The sequence below is a fragment of the Rhinatrema bivittatum genome, chromosome 4 (assembly GCF_901001135.1).
Source record: "Rhinatrema bivittatum chromosome 4, aRhiBiv1.1, whole genome shotgun sequence".
In the NCBI taxonomy this organism is placed as follows: Eukaryota; Metazoa; Chordata; class Amphibia; order Gymnophiona; family Rhinatrematidae; genus Rhinatrema; species Rhinatrema bivittatum.
In genome coordinates, this window is record NC_042618.1 from 88,575,125 (window position 1) to 88,590,371 (window position 15,247).

Here is a 15,247-nt window from a genome sequence, read left to right on the forward strand (position 1 = left end):
GCAGAATTTTAGTGTAAGGCAGGTAGGTAACTAAAGCCTGCAACTCACTAACTCTGCGAGCAGAAAAACTACTTTCCAGGTGAGATAATGGAGATCACAAGAGTGGAGAGGCTCAAACAGAGGTTTCAAGAGCCGCTCCAAAACTACATTAAGGTCCCAAGCAGGGGCCGGAGGTTGCAGTGGAGGTTTTAAGTGGAGCAAGCCTCTCATGAAGCGTGTTACTAAGGGTTGTGTTGAAATAGCAACATTCCCCACGCCCTTATGAAAAGAGGCTACTGCGCTGACATGCACCCTGATGGAGGAAGTTTTCAGGCTGACTGACAGGTGCCAGAGATAGTCCAGAAACCTCACCTTGGAACAGGTGAAGGGGTCTATGGACATGGAAGTGCATCAGACCGTAAACCTCTTCCATTTAGAACGATAACACCTTCTCATGGAAGGCTTTCATGAAGCTACCAGGACTCGGAACACCGACTCTGAAAGGTTAAGAGGTTGGAGTATTAACCTTTCAACATCCAGGACGTCAGGGATAGGTCCTGGAGGTTGGGGTGGCGAAGGCACCTGACGTTCTGAGTTATCAAAAACAAATGCTTCCCCAGAAGAATGTGCCAGCATACTGATAGGTCCTGGAGGATTGGGAACCACACCTGGCTAGGCCAGTGAGGGGCTATTAGAATCATTACGCCCTTGTCCCTCTGTAACTTCAGGAGAGTTTTCGATATGAGTGGAAGTGGAGGGTACGCGTAGAGAAGACCGTTGGCCCATGAGAGGGCGAAAGCATCCCTCGGTTGCGAGTGGTGGCTGCGAATTAAGAGAGCAGAATTTTTCTACTTTGCGGTTGTGGACTGATGCAAAGAGGTCTATGTGAGGGTAACCCCAATGCTGGAATATTGTGTCCGCTATCGTGGGGTTGAGAGACCACTCGTGCAGACTCAACTTGTCCGCCAACACATTGCCCTCACCCAGCAAGTAGCTGGCTGTGAGGTACATCGAGTGGGAAAGGGCCCACGCCCATATCTGTGCAGCTTCCTGACACAGGAGGTAGTAGCCCGTTCCCACTTGCTTGATGTAGTACCACATTGCCACCTGATTGTCGGTTTGAATCAGGATGGCTTTGTTTGAAAAGCAATCTTGAAAAACCTTGAGGGCATAACTGATTGCCCGAAGCTCCAGGAAATTTATCTGGTGTTTGGCTTCCTCTGAAGCCCAGGTTCCCTGGGGCGGTAGATCGCCGACATGAGCACCCCACCCTAGGTTGGAGGCGTCTGTCGTCAAGGTAATTTGAGGTTCTGGAGCCTGAAATGGAAGGCCTTGAAGTAGATTGGAGTCTTGCATCCACAGGGCGAGCGACAGGCGGAGTTGTGTAGTAACATGAACAATGCTGGACATTGGCTGACAAGCTTGAACCCACTGGGATTTTAAGATCCACTGCATTACTCTCATGGTTAGGCGGGCCATCGGAGTGACATGCACCGCGTACGCCATGTGACCCAGCAATATGAGGAAGTGACTAGCAGTTGAGGATACTCGAGTCTGTAAATGATGTGCCAGGGAGGCCAGGGTGAAAGCACGATCCTGTATAGTATTTAGGTCAGCCCCTATAAATGATAGGGTTTGGGATGGAACTATCTTGGATTTGGGATAGTTGATTAGAAACCCTAGGGAGATGAGGGTATGGAGACTGAGACGCAAGGACGCTAATGCGGCTTGTTGAGTCTGAGCCCTTATCAACCAATCGTCGAGATAAGGGTAGACATGGACACCCTGACTCCTGAGGAAGTATGTGACCACGACAAGGCACTTGGTAAAGACTCATGGAGCAGATGCTAGGCCGAATGGTAGAACACGGTACTGGAAGTGGCGAGGGCCGACCAGGAATCGCAGGAATTTGTGATGAGATGGAATAATTGAGATGTGTGTGTATGTGTCTTGGAGATCCAGAGAGCACAGTCAATACCCTCTTTGTAGAAGAGGAAGTAGGGAGCCCAAGGTCACCATCCTGAACTTCTCCCTTTGTAGATACTTGTTTAGGGCGGGAAGGTCCAAGATTGGACAAATGCCACCTGACTTTTTTGGGATGAGGACATACCGGGAATAGAACCCCTGCCTCTGTTGGGAGAGGGGTACTGGTTCTATTGCCCGGGACAGGAGGAGAGTTGAGACCTCCTGCTCTAGAAGGGGACAGTGGCCGGATGATCCCCACGTCAGCCGAGGTGGGGAGTCTGCCAGTACAGTCAGGAAGTTGAGGTGGTAACCCTAAGTGTCTACCGCAAGCACCCACTGATCGGTGGTGACTGTGTGCCAAATGTTGGTGAAGTGGCACAATCAGACGCCGCGGTACAGATGGAAGAGGAGGTTGCATAAGCTCTCCAGGAAGGAGTCAAAACCCTGGCGCTGGACCCGGCTGAGGAGCTGGCTGGGCCTTCTGAGGTCAGGATTGTCTAGACTGACCATTTTGATAAGGCTTGGAAGGCCGACCTTGGGAAGCCGGAGAATAATACCTTCTTGGTTTGTAGGCCAGCCTCTTAGAATCTCGCCTGAATATCCTCTTGGAGGTGGACGAGAAGTCAGCAGGCACTGAAGAAAGTTGATGCAGCATTTCATGGTGGTCCTTTAGCTGCGCCACAGTCTCCTGGATCTGGTCTCCGAAGAGATTATCCCCAGCACAGGGCAGGTCAGCCAACCTGTCCTGTACCTCTGGTCTTAGGTTGGAGGATTTCAACCAGGCCCACCTTCTTGCACTAATCCCCGCTGTGGACACCCTAGAGGCAGTGTCAAATATGTCATACGCAGCGCGGACCTTATGCTTGCCCGCATCCAGGCCTTTTTGAGCCAGAGCCTTAAGGTCATCCTGGAACTGGTCAGGTAAAGATTCAGCGAAATCCTGGATCTTTTTAAAAATGTTTCTGTTATACTGGGTCATGTATAACTGGTAAGAAGCAATACAAGATATAAGCATTGAGCCATGAAAGACCCATCTACCAAAAGCATCTAGGGATTTTTGCTCCTTCCCTGGAGGTATGGAGAAATGAGGTTTGGAACGCCATGCCTTTTTCTGGGCTGATTCCACAACCACAGAGTGATGATCCAGTTATGATCTTTGAAACCCAGGAGCTGACTGTACAAGATAGGTGGCATCTGTCTTACGGTAGACAGGCAGAACCGAACCTGGGTGCTCCCAATTCCTCTTTAGAAGATCAATTAGGCTAGGAATAGACATGATTTCCTTAGGGGCATCAAGAAACTGGAGTACTTCCAGCATCTTGTGCCTTGAATCCTCTTCTGTCTGAAGCTGAAATGGAATTGTCTCAGACATTTCTTTAATGAAGTTAATAAAGGACAGATCCTCTGGAGGAGAATGCCTTCTCCCTTCTCTCATCTGTATCCTGGGAAGAATCATCAGTCCAAGGATCATAAGGTTGATCACTAGCTCCCTGAGGATCTTCAGAGGGAAGAAATGGCATTATTCCCGAAGGGCCAGGCCATCAATGGCATCGGAAGAGGCACTGACGGCATCGATGGATGAGACGGTGGCAGAATTCCAGATGGCGGTATGGGTATCTGTGTTTTTTTGCCGTCCGATGACAAAGGTATCGGTGTTGAAGGAAGAGGGCATACCGGTGTCCTTGGTTCCAGCGGTGGAAGGGCACCAATCAACACATCCAGTCTACCCAGTAGCGGTGCAAGCGCCATGGGAATCGGATCAGTGACTGGCCCTTTCTAAGCGGGTTTTGTAGCCCTTCGGCGTCATTTGGGCTCATTTGGTGCAAGTTAGGGTATCATGGCCGGACCCCAAGCATAATACACAAACTCTATGCGGGTCTGTGATGGACATTGTCCGAGGACAATCAGGGCACTGACGAAAACCCGACGCCATGGCTTTGACAAAAATTTAGCCCCTATATGGTAGAATTTCTTGAAAATTTTAAAGAAGTTCCGTGAGGAAAATTCTTGTCAGGAATCTCTAGAGAGCTCCTTAACCTGTGTGGCTTCTGCTGCGTGGAAAAAAAAAAGAGACTGAAGGGGGACCCCTGCTGGATGCAGGGTTGGTGCTATGCTGGGCATGCCCAAAAGGTGCCAGTCAGAGTTCTAGAAACTTTTACAAAAAAGTGTTTCGTGATTGGGCTCCATGTGAGGACTACCATCCTGCTTGTCCTGTGAGAAAAGATGGGTCCAAAACATTATGAAAGTAATGATTACAGATTCCTCTGCTGCTGTAAATACACACCTGGCTTTTTAACAAAACCCTCACTTCTGATCCCCACCATCAGCAGCACTGATCTTAGTATGCTACATGTATATCCCCATGCTACTTGACTTCCAACCTGTATTGTACAATTTGCACCATACTGAATCAAATATTCTGTATTATGCAATTATATAATGTATTAAATGCAGCTGTCATACATATGAAGACCAATAACTATATATCTCACTCTGAGAAATAATACAGTAGGACAGCAAGTAATAAATCCTTGTAAAATATATATGGCATGTGTTACAATGTGACCATGTGTGAAATGTCAAATTTTCTTTCATTCACACCGCTCTTAATTTTCCTGGCCATTTGTTAGTCAAGTTGCACTACTTTTCTTCACAGGTAATCTTCCATTTGATTAAAATAACAAATAAATAAATCACCATTATGGATTTGTGAGAACTAAACCATAGTTAAAAGGCAAAGATATGAAATACTAGGGTTAACACAGGAAAAAAAAAAAGAAAAAACCCACCCAAAACTTACCTACAAGGTTTATTTCTGACAAGTTAGGAAGCTTTTTTAACATGATGTTCAAGAAATCTGCGCCTTCCTTGTGCCTGTAATTTTGCAGGCTAATGGTCTGAAGAGTAGACAGCTGGTCTAATGCATTTTCTGAAAGACCTGAATGGCCAAAATCTATCAACTCCAATTTTTGTAGCTGAAGCCTTGGTATACAAGATAGCTCTGGACTCGGGAGAAAGAGGGAAAAAAAAGTATCAAATAACTACATAGAAAAGAAAATGCCTGGCAAAACCTTCAGGGAATAGAAAGCATATTTGCTTACTCTAAAACTGTTTTCCGTAGATAGCAAGATGAATTAACCATTACATATAACTGACATTCAGTGGCACCGAACGAACTTGTCTCTCCAAGCCGTAGAACTTTGAGTTCTACTGAGCATGTGTTGAAGTTCCCATTCTATTATTGCCTCATGAGCCTCTTCAGAGCTGAATTTAGCTTTGTAGTCAACTCTCCAGAGACTAATTCATCCTGTTTACAGAAAACACCATTTACAGGTAGTAAACATGCTTTTTCTACCAACAACAGGTGGAATTAGTCATTACATGTGGGGAAGTCCCAAGCTGAAGTTGCAGCAGAGAGATTACTGAATAAGCAACTCAGACTCCACCATGGAGAGTGGACTACAGCAAGAACAGATTTCACAAAACTGCTTGTCCAAATCTACGGTCAGTCTTTGAAATGTTATTAAGACAGTAATGGGACGTGAATATGTGAACTGATAACCACATTGCAGCTTTGCAGATATCTTTGAGAGGTACTTCTTGCAGATGTTCACCAGAGGACGTTATTGCTTGCACTTAATAAACCTTGAGTCTGTAAACTGAAGTCCTGTTAGATTATAGCACTGATGGATGCAATTGGCTATCCAATTGGATAGTTTGGCAGCCACTATTCCAAGGTGATTAGGGTTGTGTAGGGAAGAAGCCAGTCATCCTAAAAGGATGTGCACAATTGAGCCAGGGCCTGCAGTCCTTGCACAGACTAAAGTACAGGCCTGAAGCAACACGAAGATGGAGTCTTCAACCCAGAGATGACTGAATTAGTTTCACTTTTAAAGACTGTGGGAAAACTAAACAGATGAAAAAAACTGCAATTGTTCTTCTATCAATCAGATAACTGTCTGCACCACACAATTTGCCAGTACATCCCAGACACACAAACTGCTAAGTATGTCCTTAGTGGAAACTTTGTATCTGGCCATGAAGCCAGATATGAATAGAGTACTGTTCATGAATGTCCACCGATGAACCTCATATGGATTCAGAAGACGTATTAGCATCCCACCAATCCCGTGCCTAGAGATCCAAACCAGATCAATGTTTGGACCCTAGAGAACTGAATATGTGATGAAGTCCTGAGCAGAGAAAAGAATCTGAACTACACAGACTACAGGACTTTTCCCAGGGCTGCTGCTGCTAACCTTTTTCAATTGTTACAGTTCACTACACCTGTAAACTAGCAAGCTTTAAGCCTGAGCTCCTAGCTCAGCAAAGTCAACTCCATTAACCCTGGAGTCATATATACCAATGTTGTGTCTGCCTAAAGCCTGGTGAGCAAAGACATTTTTACCCTGTTCCTGCCTTCTCATAGACTTGTGAGCATCTTTGGGCTATCCTGAGACTGTGGAGTAACCAGACATTTGCTGGAAGTATTGCTGTATTCCTTCTGTGTCCAGAGTCCCCTGACCTTCTCCAGGAATGTGGCCCCTATGATGGCTAAGGATGAGAAATTAGCTTTTCTTGTTTAGCTGTGTGTTGCTATTGATAATTTGCCTTTTATAAGTGCAGTTTGGTTTTAGGGTTAACACAAAGATGTTTTATATAATCTTCATAATAGTACTTTGTTATGCAAAACTCAGAAATTTAAAAGAAAACTATATCTCCGTATTAAACCTTGTATACTTATGCTGCTATAATAAACTGATTATCTAACTCAAAACAAAGGTATAAATTTCTGCTCCCTTAAAACTACTGAAGTGAGATCAAGGGTTATGTAATAAATTAGGTAATCATTCTATATGAGACAAAAAGCTGATTAGCTTGAAGATGAGGCAGAGTATGTCTTTTGCAATATGCCAAGGCCTGTTTGCAGCCCAGTGTAGGAGGACTTTTCTCACTCATGCACATGGGGCCTTGGGAAGAAGGAAGGTACTACAACAGATTGATTAATATGGAAAGCTGAGACTATTTTTGGTAGAAATTTGGGCGAGTACGAAGAACCACTCAGTTGTGATAGAAATGCAGCTATGTAGGGTAATGGGTAAGAGCACAGAGTATGCCATCTCTTCTCACTGAAGTGATGCAAAAAGAAAGCGTATTTTCCCTATCATGAACTTTAAAGGAACCGACTCCAATGATTAGAAAGGAGGCTTCATCAATTTAGAAAGGATCACACTGAGATCCCTTGGAATTGGTAGTTTCTGTACCAGGGGTTTGACGTACCAGAATCTTTTCATAAAAACCAGACAAGCAGATGCATGGAGATTGGTTTGTTATCCAATAGGGTGTGATAAGCTGCGATGGCACTCAGGTGCACTCTCACTGAAGCAGAGGCGAAGTTAGCATTATAAAAGTTGGAGGCTTACATGAAAAAGGAATGGAATCATGCTGTTGACATCAGATGGAAAATCCATTCTACTTGAAGGCATAGCTTTTCCTGGTTGAAGGCTTTCTAGAGGAAACCAATATATCCTTCGATCTCCAATGGTAAATGAAGATTGGTGATCATTGAGCATCGAAGCTGTGAGGTTGAGGGCTGAAAGACTAGGATGAAAGTCAATCCCATCATCTTGAGTTAGAAGAGAAGCATCTGAACCCAGGGTATGGGAGTTCTGCTGGAATGTGGCATATGAATAATTTTGTCTGGGCCATGCTGAAGCTATGAAGATCAGGTGAGCATGATTTCAAAAAGCTTTCTGTACTGTCTTGGCAATGAATGGTATCAGTGGGAAAGCATACATGAAGCTTTGTCCCCAAATCAAGAAGGAAAGCTTCTTGTGCTAGGTCTGTGATCGCTTGATAGAATGGAGCAAAATTAATCTAGTTTTGCTGTGATGCAAAACAGGTCCCACTGTTTGTAGACCTCTAGAAGTCGCACAGTTTGTTTGCTACTGATTGCTGTACAGACCACTCGTGAGGTTGAAACATGGAGATGATCTGCTAGAAAGTTGGAGACACCTGGCAGATATGTTGCCTGTAGGATCGCTTGATGTCATTCCACCCAGTTCCAGATTTTGAATGCTTCCCTCCCTCCTTGTTGACATAGAACATGGCAACTTAATTGTCCGTTGAATTAGGATGCGCTTGTTGCAGAAGAGATGTGTGAATGTGGTGAAAGCATGCCATATTGCTCTTAGCTCCAGGAGACTGATTTGGATGAGAGATTCTTGCAGAGAACAAAGAACCTGGGAATGGAAGAGTCCCACATGGGCTCTGCCAACCTCTGGTTAAGGCATCTGTTGTAAGGACAAGCTGATGGGGACACAAATGGAGTGGAGCACCACCCTGGAGCACATGAGTATGCAACCACCATTGCAATTCTCTTGTCATAGATAATGTGAATCTCACCTCTGAAGGCCAATGCTCCCCCCCCCCCCCCCAAGAAGTGACTAGGTATATGCTAAATTTTTTTTGTTTGAACATCAATTTTTTTAAACCAACAATTTTTGAGTGTCAGTACTAATGTTTCATTTCTGTATATAGAACAAAGAAAAATGTATGCGAGCAACCATTTAAATCCTGTGAGTGATGTTCTAAATGTATGAGCAAGCGCTCACGCACTCAGCTTAGAGGGAATTATGCTGAAGACCGTGGTTGAGTGTGTTAATCCCACTGAGATAGCAGACCCCACTGGAAATAATGTACATTAAGGTAGATCTGGGGAATTATGTGGATGGCTGCTGCCATATCACAGAGTGGACGTCAGACTGGCAAGCTGTATTTTGATGAGATCATAGTCAATCTCCAATCGATGGGCAGGAATGCCTTCTGAAGCACACAGGCACCCATTAACTGAAAGCTTGGAGTAGATTCTAGATTAGACTTCTCACAGTTGATGAGAAATCTAAGCTCTGAAGACAATGTATGGCCATGTTCAGAGAATGGAGAACCACTTCTTGAGAATTTGCCATGAACAGATTGAATGTCGGTATATAAAAAATAAATAAAATAAATAAATAAATAAAATAAATCAGTCAGCAGGTATAGGAAAACCTAATTGTCCTGGTGACACAGGTGTGCTGCTACTATTGCAAGGCATTTGGTAAAGACTCTGGGGGTAGAGGAGAGGTTAAACAGAATGACTTTGTACTGGTAGTGAGATGAATCCACTTGGAAGCGAAGGTAACATCAGTGGGTAGAGTGGACTGGAATGCAAGTAAGATCATTCTTGAGATCCAGGGTACACATCTATTCATTCTGCTGAACAAATGGAATTGTGCTGAAGGAGTTTGTTTTGAATTTCTCCTGGAGAATATGCTTGTTGAGGAGCCGCAGGTCCAGAATTGGTCATAAGCTCCCAAACTTTTTGGGGATGAGTATGCATCTGGAATAGAAACCCTGTTTGTGTTGCAATGCATGGAGGTCGTTCATTGTCTGGTGCTGGAGAAGAGACCGCATCACCAGATGAATCTATATAAGATGAGGAGAATACAGATAGGGTGGTAAATAATGCAGAAAGCATGGGGGTCGGAAGAAATGCAACCATGCTGCACACAATGGTGAAGACTTAAGAATCACTGGCTGTTTTATGCCATTTGTCCAGAAAAAAAATGAATTCAGCCTGCCACCAGAAGGGAAGGATAGGGATTGGATGACTGTTTCAAAAACTGGGCCTGTTGGGTGGTTTTGACTGACAACGTTCCCATTGACTATGTCTGGCCAGACGTTGACGACACTGTGCCTGAAGATATTGGAGTCAGTACTGCTGAAAAGATCAATACTGCTGTCTGTGAAAATAAGGATTTTTATAAGGATAATACGGACATCGTGATGGAGCAGTTGCTCTGGCACCACGAGAGAGAGAGAGAACCGCCACTATATTTTTTTTAACTTTATATTAATTTCATCAAAAAAATACAGAGAACAACTTTGCACAGAAACACTATGAGAGTATTACATAGCATCATAAATAAGAACAAAATATTAAAAAACAAACAATCTCTCTCGTAACTTAGCCAAACAACATGGGAGGAGAAGGAAAATAAGGACATACAAATAAACATAAAAAGGATGGCAGAAACAGACAGAATAGTCCATCCAATCTGCCCAGCAAGCTTATGGCAATATCTGCAGTGCCATATAGGTCACTCCCATACTTATCAGTTTCCCAGATCATAAAAGTCAAGGCCCTTGTTTATTGCTGTCTGAGTCCAGTTTCCCATTACCTCTTGCCGTTGAAGCAGACAGCAATGTTGGAATTGCATCAAAAGTATCAGGCTTATTGGTAGTTAAGGGTAGTAACAAGCTGCATCAGCAAGTTACCCCCTTGCTTGTTTCCCCAGACCACAAAAGTCAGGGTCCTTGTTGGTTGCTGTCTGAATCCAATTCCCCTTTTCCCACTTCCATACAGACTTTAAAAAAAAAAAAAAAAAAAAGGAGGAGGAGGATAGTCTACTCTTGATCTACCGGACAACAGGTGAAAACTCTAATCCTGGAATCCAAGACATGCCTCAATTGCTCTGGAGCAAAGAAAATGTAACAAATCAGCATTAAGCTTGACCACACACTTGCATGAATATTATGGCAGAAAGGGGCTCCAAAGGCTTGCAACTCCCTACGTAAAGCCAAGGAACCTTTTCTTCTCTCTTATATAACTCTTGCCAAGTCTGGATAAATCCTATCTGGCTGACCCAAAAAGTTCACATTCATATTTTTAAAGAAACATTTCAAATTTTATTCTTATATAAAAGAAACTACATGTGCAGTTCTCTCAAATTTTGAGATGTAAGGATTCCAGGAACATAGATTCCCTAAATCTATTGGTGGTTGCATTGCTCCTTGCCACCCCAAAGATGGTTTAAAGGGAAGAAAAAAACCCCATCTAATTAAATACAGAAATCTTTACTAAAGAACATGTAGAAGCTTCCATCAGGTATTTTCTTAAGGTGGCCTGAGGCATTTCACCAATAACTATAGGAAAAGCAGTAAAAAAAAGTTAAATTTAAATGCATTCCAGGCAGACGGAACCCAGACGCCATGGCCTGTGAAAAAATTTAGCAGCGGTGCGGTCGACAGACCACTGCTGGCATAAAAATTAAAGAGGGGGACCCTTGTGGGGTAGAAAGTTGAATAGTAATGCCGTGAGGAAATTTCCCGTCAGGAATCTCTGTGGAGCTCCTTAACCCACGTAGCTACTGCTGGAACTGGAAGCCACCACCCAGACCAACTTACCACCAGCCAACATTAGAGGGAGCTTCAAATCTCACAAAACAAATTATGCTCCTTTGGACACTAAATTACTCCCTTTAAGCAAAATTCTGGTTCAGATATTTTGCAGCACTTGGCAAGGCTGCATGAAGTTTTTGATGTAGTATGCGCTCACTCTGAAAAAGACCAGGTAGCCCTACTCCCGTGGAGTTTCAGTGAAGAAGCTAGACAATACATAGCTAGCATTCACACCAAGGTAAAAAAGGCTTTAGACACCTTTTAGTTCGCCCTCAAAGAGCACTTTGGGAGTTATGTTAATAATGTTATTGCACGGCAAACTGTTTACAAAATGAGCTGTGGCCCTGAGGAAAGTCCCCAAGCTTTTAGCTACCACTTAAAGCAGACTTTATGGGAAGTCCTGTGTCAAAGAAGCTGACAAAGACACTTTCTGAAGCTTTTTGAGTCTCTTCCCCCTACACTGTGACCTCACATATCTCCACAGGGAGGAACCTTTAAGTTTCCTAGTAGAGGAAGCTGAGAAGCTCCATGCCATTTGCCACAAGGAAAGACTGCCCCTAGAGAGCAGAATATAGATAAAAAGGAGAGGAACCAAGTGTCCATCATGAGTCAGAGTCCAGATAAACACTTTGAAATTAATTCTCTAAGTCTGGCAGGCCCTAGATGCCTCCTGTCAGGAGCAATCTCTGAACCGGCAGTGAATACAGAAAAGGATGCCGGCGATTTGCAGTCTTCCAAAGGGAATCACAACAGGAGATGTTGGCAAAACTATAACCAGCGACAGTCTGTGGAGAGTCAGCAGGCAGAGCTAACAACCGCCATCTAAAACCTCATTGACAAAGTTCCCCAAAAAAAAAAAAAAAAAAAAAAAAACCACAGAAAAAGTTTGAGGAATCTAAGAGTACCACCAGGCCTAGCACACCACAAGAGGGCCCCAGTACTGCAGGGTCCTCCACAAGCAAGCACTGACTAATCAATCATGTTTTTTCTCCTCAGGTCTCTTCCATACATGCTCGAGAGTCTTCTCTGTTTAAGCCCAGAGATGCCCATATCTCTACAGTACCAGGTGTTATCCAGCTGCATGAGAGTTCTGCATCCCTTCTTGATAGTGGACTCTGTCGGGAACCATAGTATTTCTTATGGAAACTGAAGCTTCAGGGACTCTGCTATACAATCCCCATCCGAATACTAGAGGTGTTCAGTTGTGAGGGTCTTCTAGATCAGGGGCTCTCAACCTATTTCCCCATTGTGACACATCTGACAGACCACTCTCACGTGTATGACACACTGCTCATTACAATTCACGGCAGAAATAAAAAATAAAAGGACCAGTATTATTTTTATTGTTAAGAATGACACAAGGAAAAGATACATATTCTGTCTGAACAGAAATTGCATAAATAGTAAACATCCCACACCAAAACAGCACCAATTTCCAGCACTTAAACAGTAACCACCTTACCTAAGAAAAGGCAACACTGAAAATATTACACCAGGCCTTAAGACACCAATACATCTCCTATTAGGAAAACGGACCAAGTCAGGCTGCTATAGAGCCCTACACAGAAACTACACACTAGCAGAAAACATCACCTGAATCACATGTGCTGATACCTTCTGAGGTGTGTTCTGAGGTAGAGTAGTGTATACTTTATGGTCCTTCTGTTTTTCATCGCATATGATGTCCCTCGAATCCTCTGAAGCTGTAGAGGAAGCAACCTGTATTATCTCTCTGTGAGAGAAGGTATTTGAAGTTGGTATATAAGATGATTTTGAAGTCTAAGGGCTTACTTCCCATGTAGCACTCCTCTTTGCCGACTTTTTGTGGTGGGAGTGTCGTGAGTGCTTATGATAATAGTGTGACGAGGAGTCTGTATGACTTTTCCGTGAAGACGATGATCGTTTTCTACGTTTTATTGTAAACTCTGTCGAATTATCTCTTGAAGAAAGGGAAGTACCCGAACGAGGTGAGGTTATTGATGGAGAGGCTGAAGAAGACCTGTGTGAGGTTCCACGTCTTCGTTTCAACTCATTTTGTAATTCATGAGATAGGTGCTCATGTGTCTTATGCGCGGATCTAGACTTGTGCGCATATCTTTCCGTTTCTGTATGCGCAAGAGTGATCGGCGCCGATGTCTCCGGCGCCATGCGCATAGATATGGTTGGCGACGGACGCAAAGGTGGTGTCGGCACAGTGCGCGTAGAGTTTCCTTTAGTTGTGCGCTCAGAAGTCTTCGGCTCCCTGCGCGCAGAAATCTTCTGCGCCATGCGTGCAGGGTCCTTCGGCGTTGTGCACACAAGTGTCTTCGGCACCATGCGCATAGAAATGTTGTGTGCCGATACTTCTTCAGGCGCCGAAGTGCTATGCGCCGATCCTTTTGTGTGCGCATAAGGCACCTTAGGTGCAGAAGTTTTAGGTGCCGAGATTTTTGGCGCCAATGTGACCTGCGCCCGCAATTCTGGCTCTTTGGATTTTTGAAAATCCGATGGCCTTTGTCTGCTTGCCACCTCCTTACCTCCAAGATTGGAGGACTGAGGATCCCACGATGATGCCCTCTTTTTTGAGGGAGCCGATAAAAATCGCAGGGCCAGGAGACGAATGAGCCTCCGATGGCTCTGTTGAGGCAAAAAGTTCCTGAAGCCTGTAGGCTCTTTGCTTCAGTGCTCTGGATGACATCCTTGAGCAAAATTCACAATCTTCCCGATTGTGATCTGGTCCTAGGCATCAGTAACATCGGTCATGGCCATCCGTGACCGACATTACCTTGCCGCAATTACAGGGCTTAAACCCCGATTTTGACATGTTTTGTTCTATTAATGCTGAGGAGAAGAATAGCTCCGCGTGCGATCCCGCGCGGAAAGAACAGACTGAAGAGATTCTTACTTTCCTGCGCGGGAACACACGCGCAGCCGCAGAGAGCAAAGCTCTGATCTCTGCTTTGACAAGCTCCACCTCCCGGACCTGACTGACAGATCCCCAGGACAGCATGGCTAATTCAGCCCTGCTATTGACGGGAAATTATAGAGATGTGAATATATACAATATATACATATAGAAATACAAGATTTATCTAAAGCGCAATTCAGGTAACAATGTTTAAAACGTTCACAATGCAATATGTAACTGTTTCACAACATAATATCAAAATATCACCTAAGGAATTCACATATAAAACTCCACTAAAACCAAACCTCAATCATCTTGTAAACACACCCCATTCATACCCATCCACATTCAAACATTTAACACAAAAAAAGTTTGCTCTTTGAAACTTTTTGCTCCCTCATTCGCAATTGACGTTCCCTTCTAATCTGTGCAAGATGTTTGAAATCAATAGCACATGTTGATGTCTCAATAAGTCCCAATCTTGTAGATGTTTCAAAAGCTGAAGTTATTGAAGTCATGCCCGCTGCATGACTATGCATGAACTTTATGCGTACTCAGCTATAAGAAAGTTTCAACAAGAAAAAGGGGGAGAAGAGCTGACGACATGAAGGCATCCCCCTGCCCCTTCTGGTATCAAGGAAGGAGAGGACTGGGAGAATGCAGGAGACTGGAGAAAGGAAAGCCCTGCCTGGTATCTGGCAAGCCTGCCACCAAGTCAGGGATGGCCCAGAGCGGAGAGATGCTTCTTCAACCAAGCCAGTACCAGAACCAAGGAAACAAGCCTTTCCCTGAGTCGGTCCCCAAGATCTCCAGCCAGAGACTGCTCTAGAATTAAACAGAGGGGAATCTCCTGAAGTTGGGTGGGGCTAGCCAGTTAGTTATCTATATTAATACTTTATGCAGGCTAAGGTTTATGGCATGTTTAAAGCCACTAATGATGTACATCTTTCTTTAGTAAAAACTGATGCTCAGTAGCAAGGATACTAGATATATTTACTGTTTATTTTCTTCTAATTTCTTATCCTGCAAAGTCTACCAAATAAAAGTCTAATTCTGTGGATAAAACATTTGGTCTTTTCTGAATTATTATTATTGCATAGATATAGGAGGTAACAGAGAAATGTCTGGGAAGCATCATGGCCTGCATCGGATATACCGATACATGATGAGAAGAAATTGTGGTATCGGAAGAGT

General features: G+C 44.0%; 1 protein-coding gene across 3 annotated transcripts in view; it reads right to left on the reverse strand.

Annotated features, from left to right (window-relative positions):
- LOC115089970 overlaps window positions 1–15,247 on the reverse strand; it is an 87,822-nt gene that overhangs the window by 37,369 nt on the left and 35,206 nt on the right. For all 3 annotated transcript variants that reach the window (XR_003856282.1, XM_029598461.1, XM_029598460.1), the window contains exon 3: window positions 4,745–4,945. Coding sequence is in view for 2 of the 3 variants with exons in the window: in XM_029598461.1 (XP_029454321.1) it covers window positions 4,745–4,945 (201 nt within the window). In the remaining variant the exon portion in view is untranslated. The remainder of the gene's footprint in view (window positions 1–4,744; window positions 4,946–15,247) is intronic.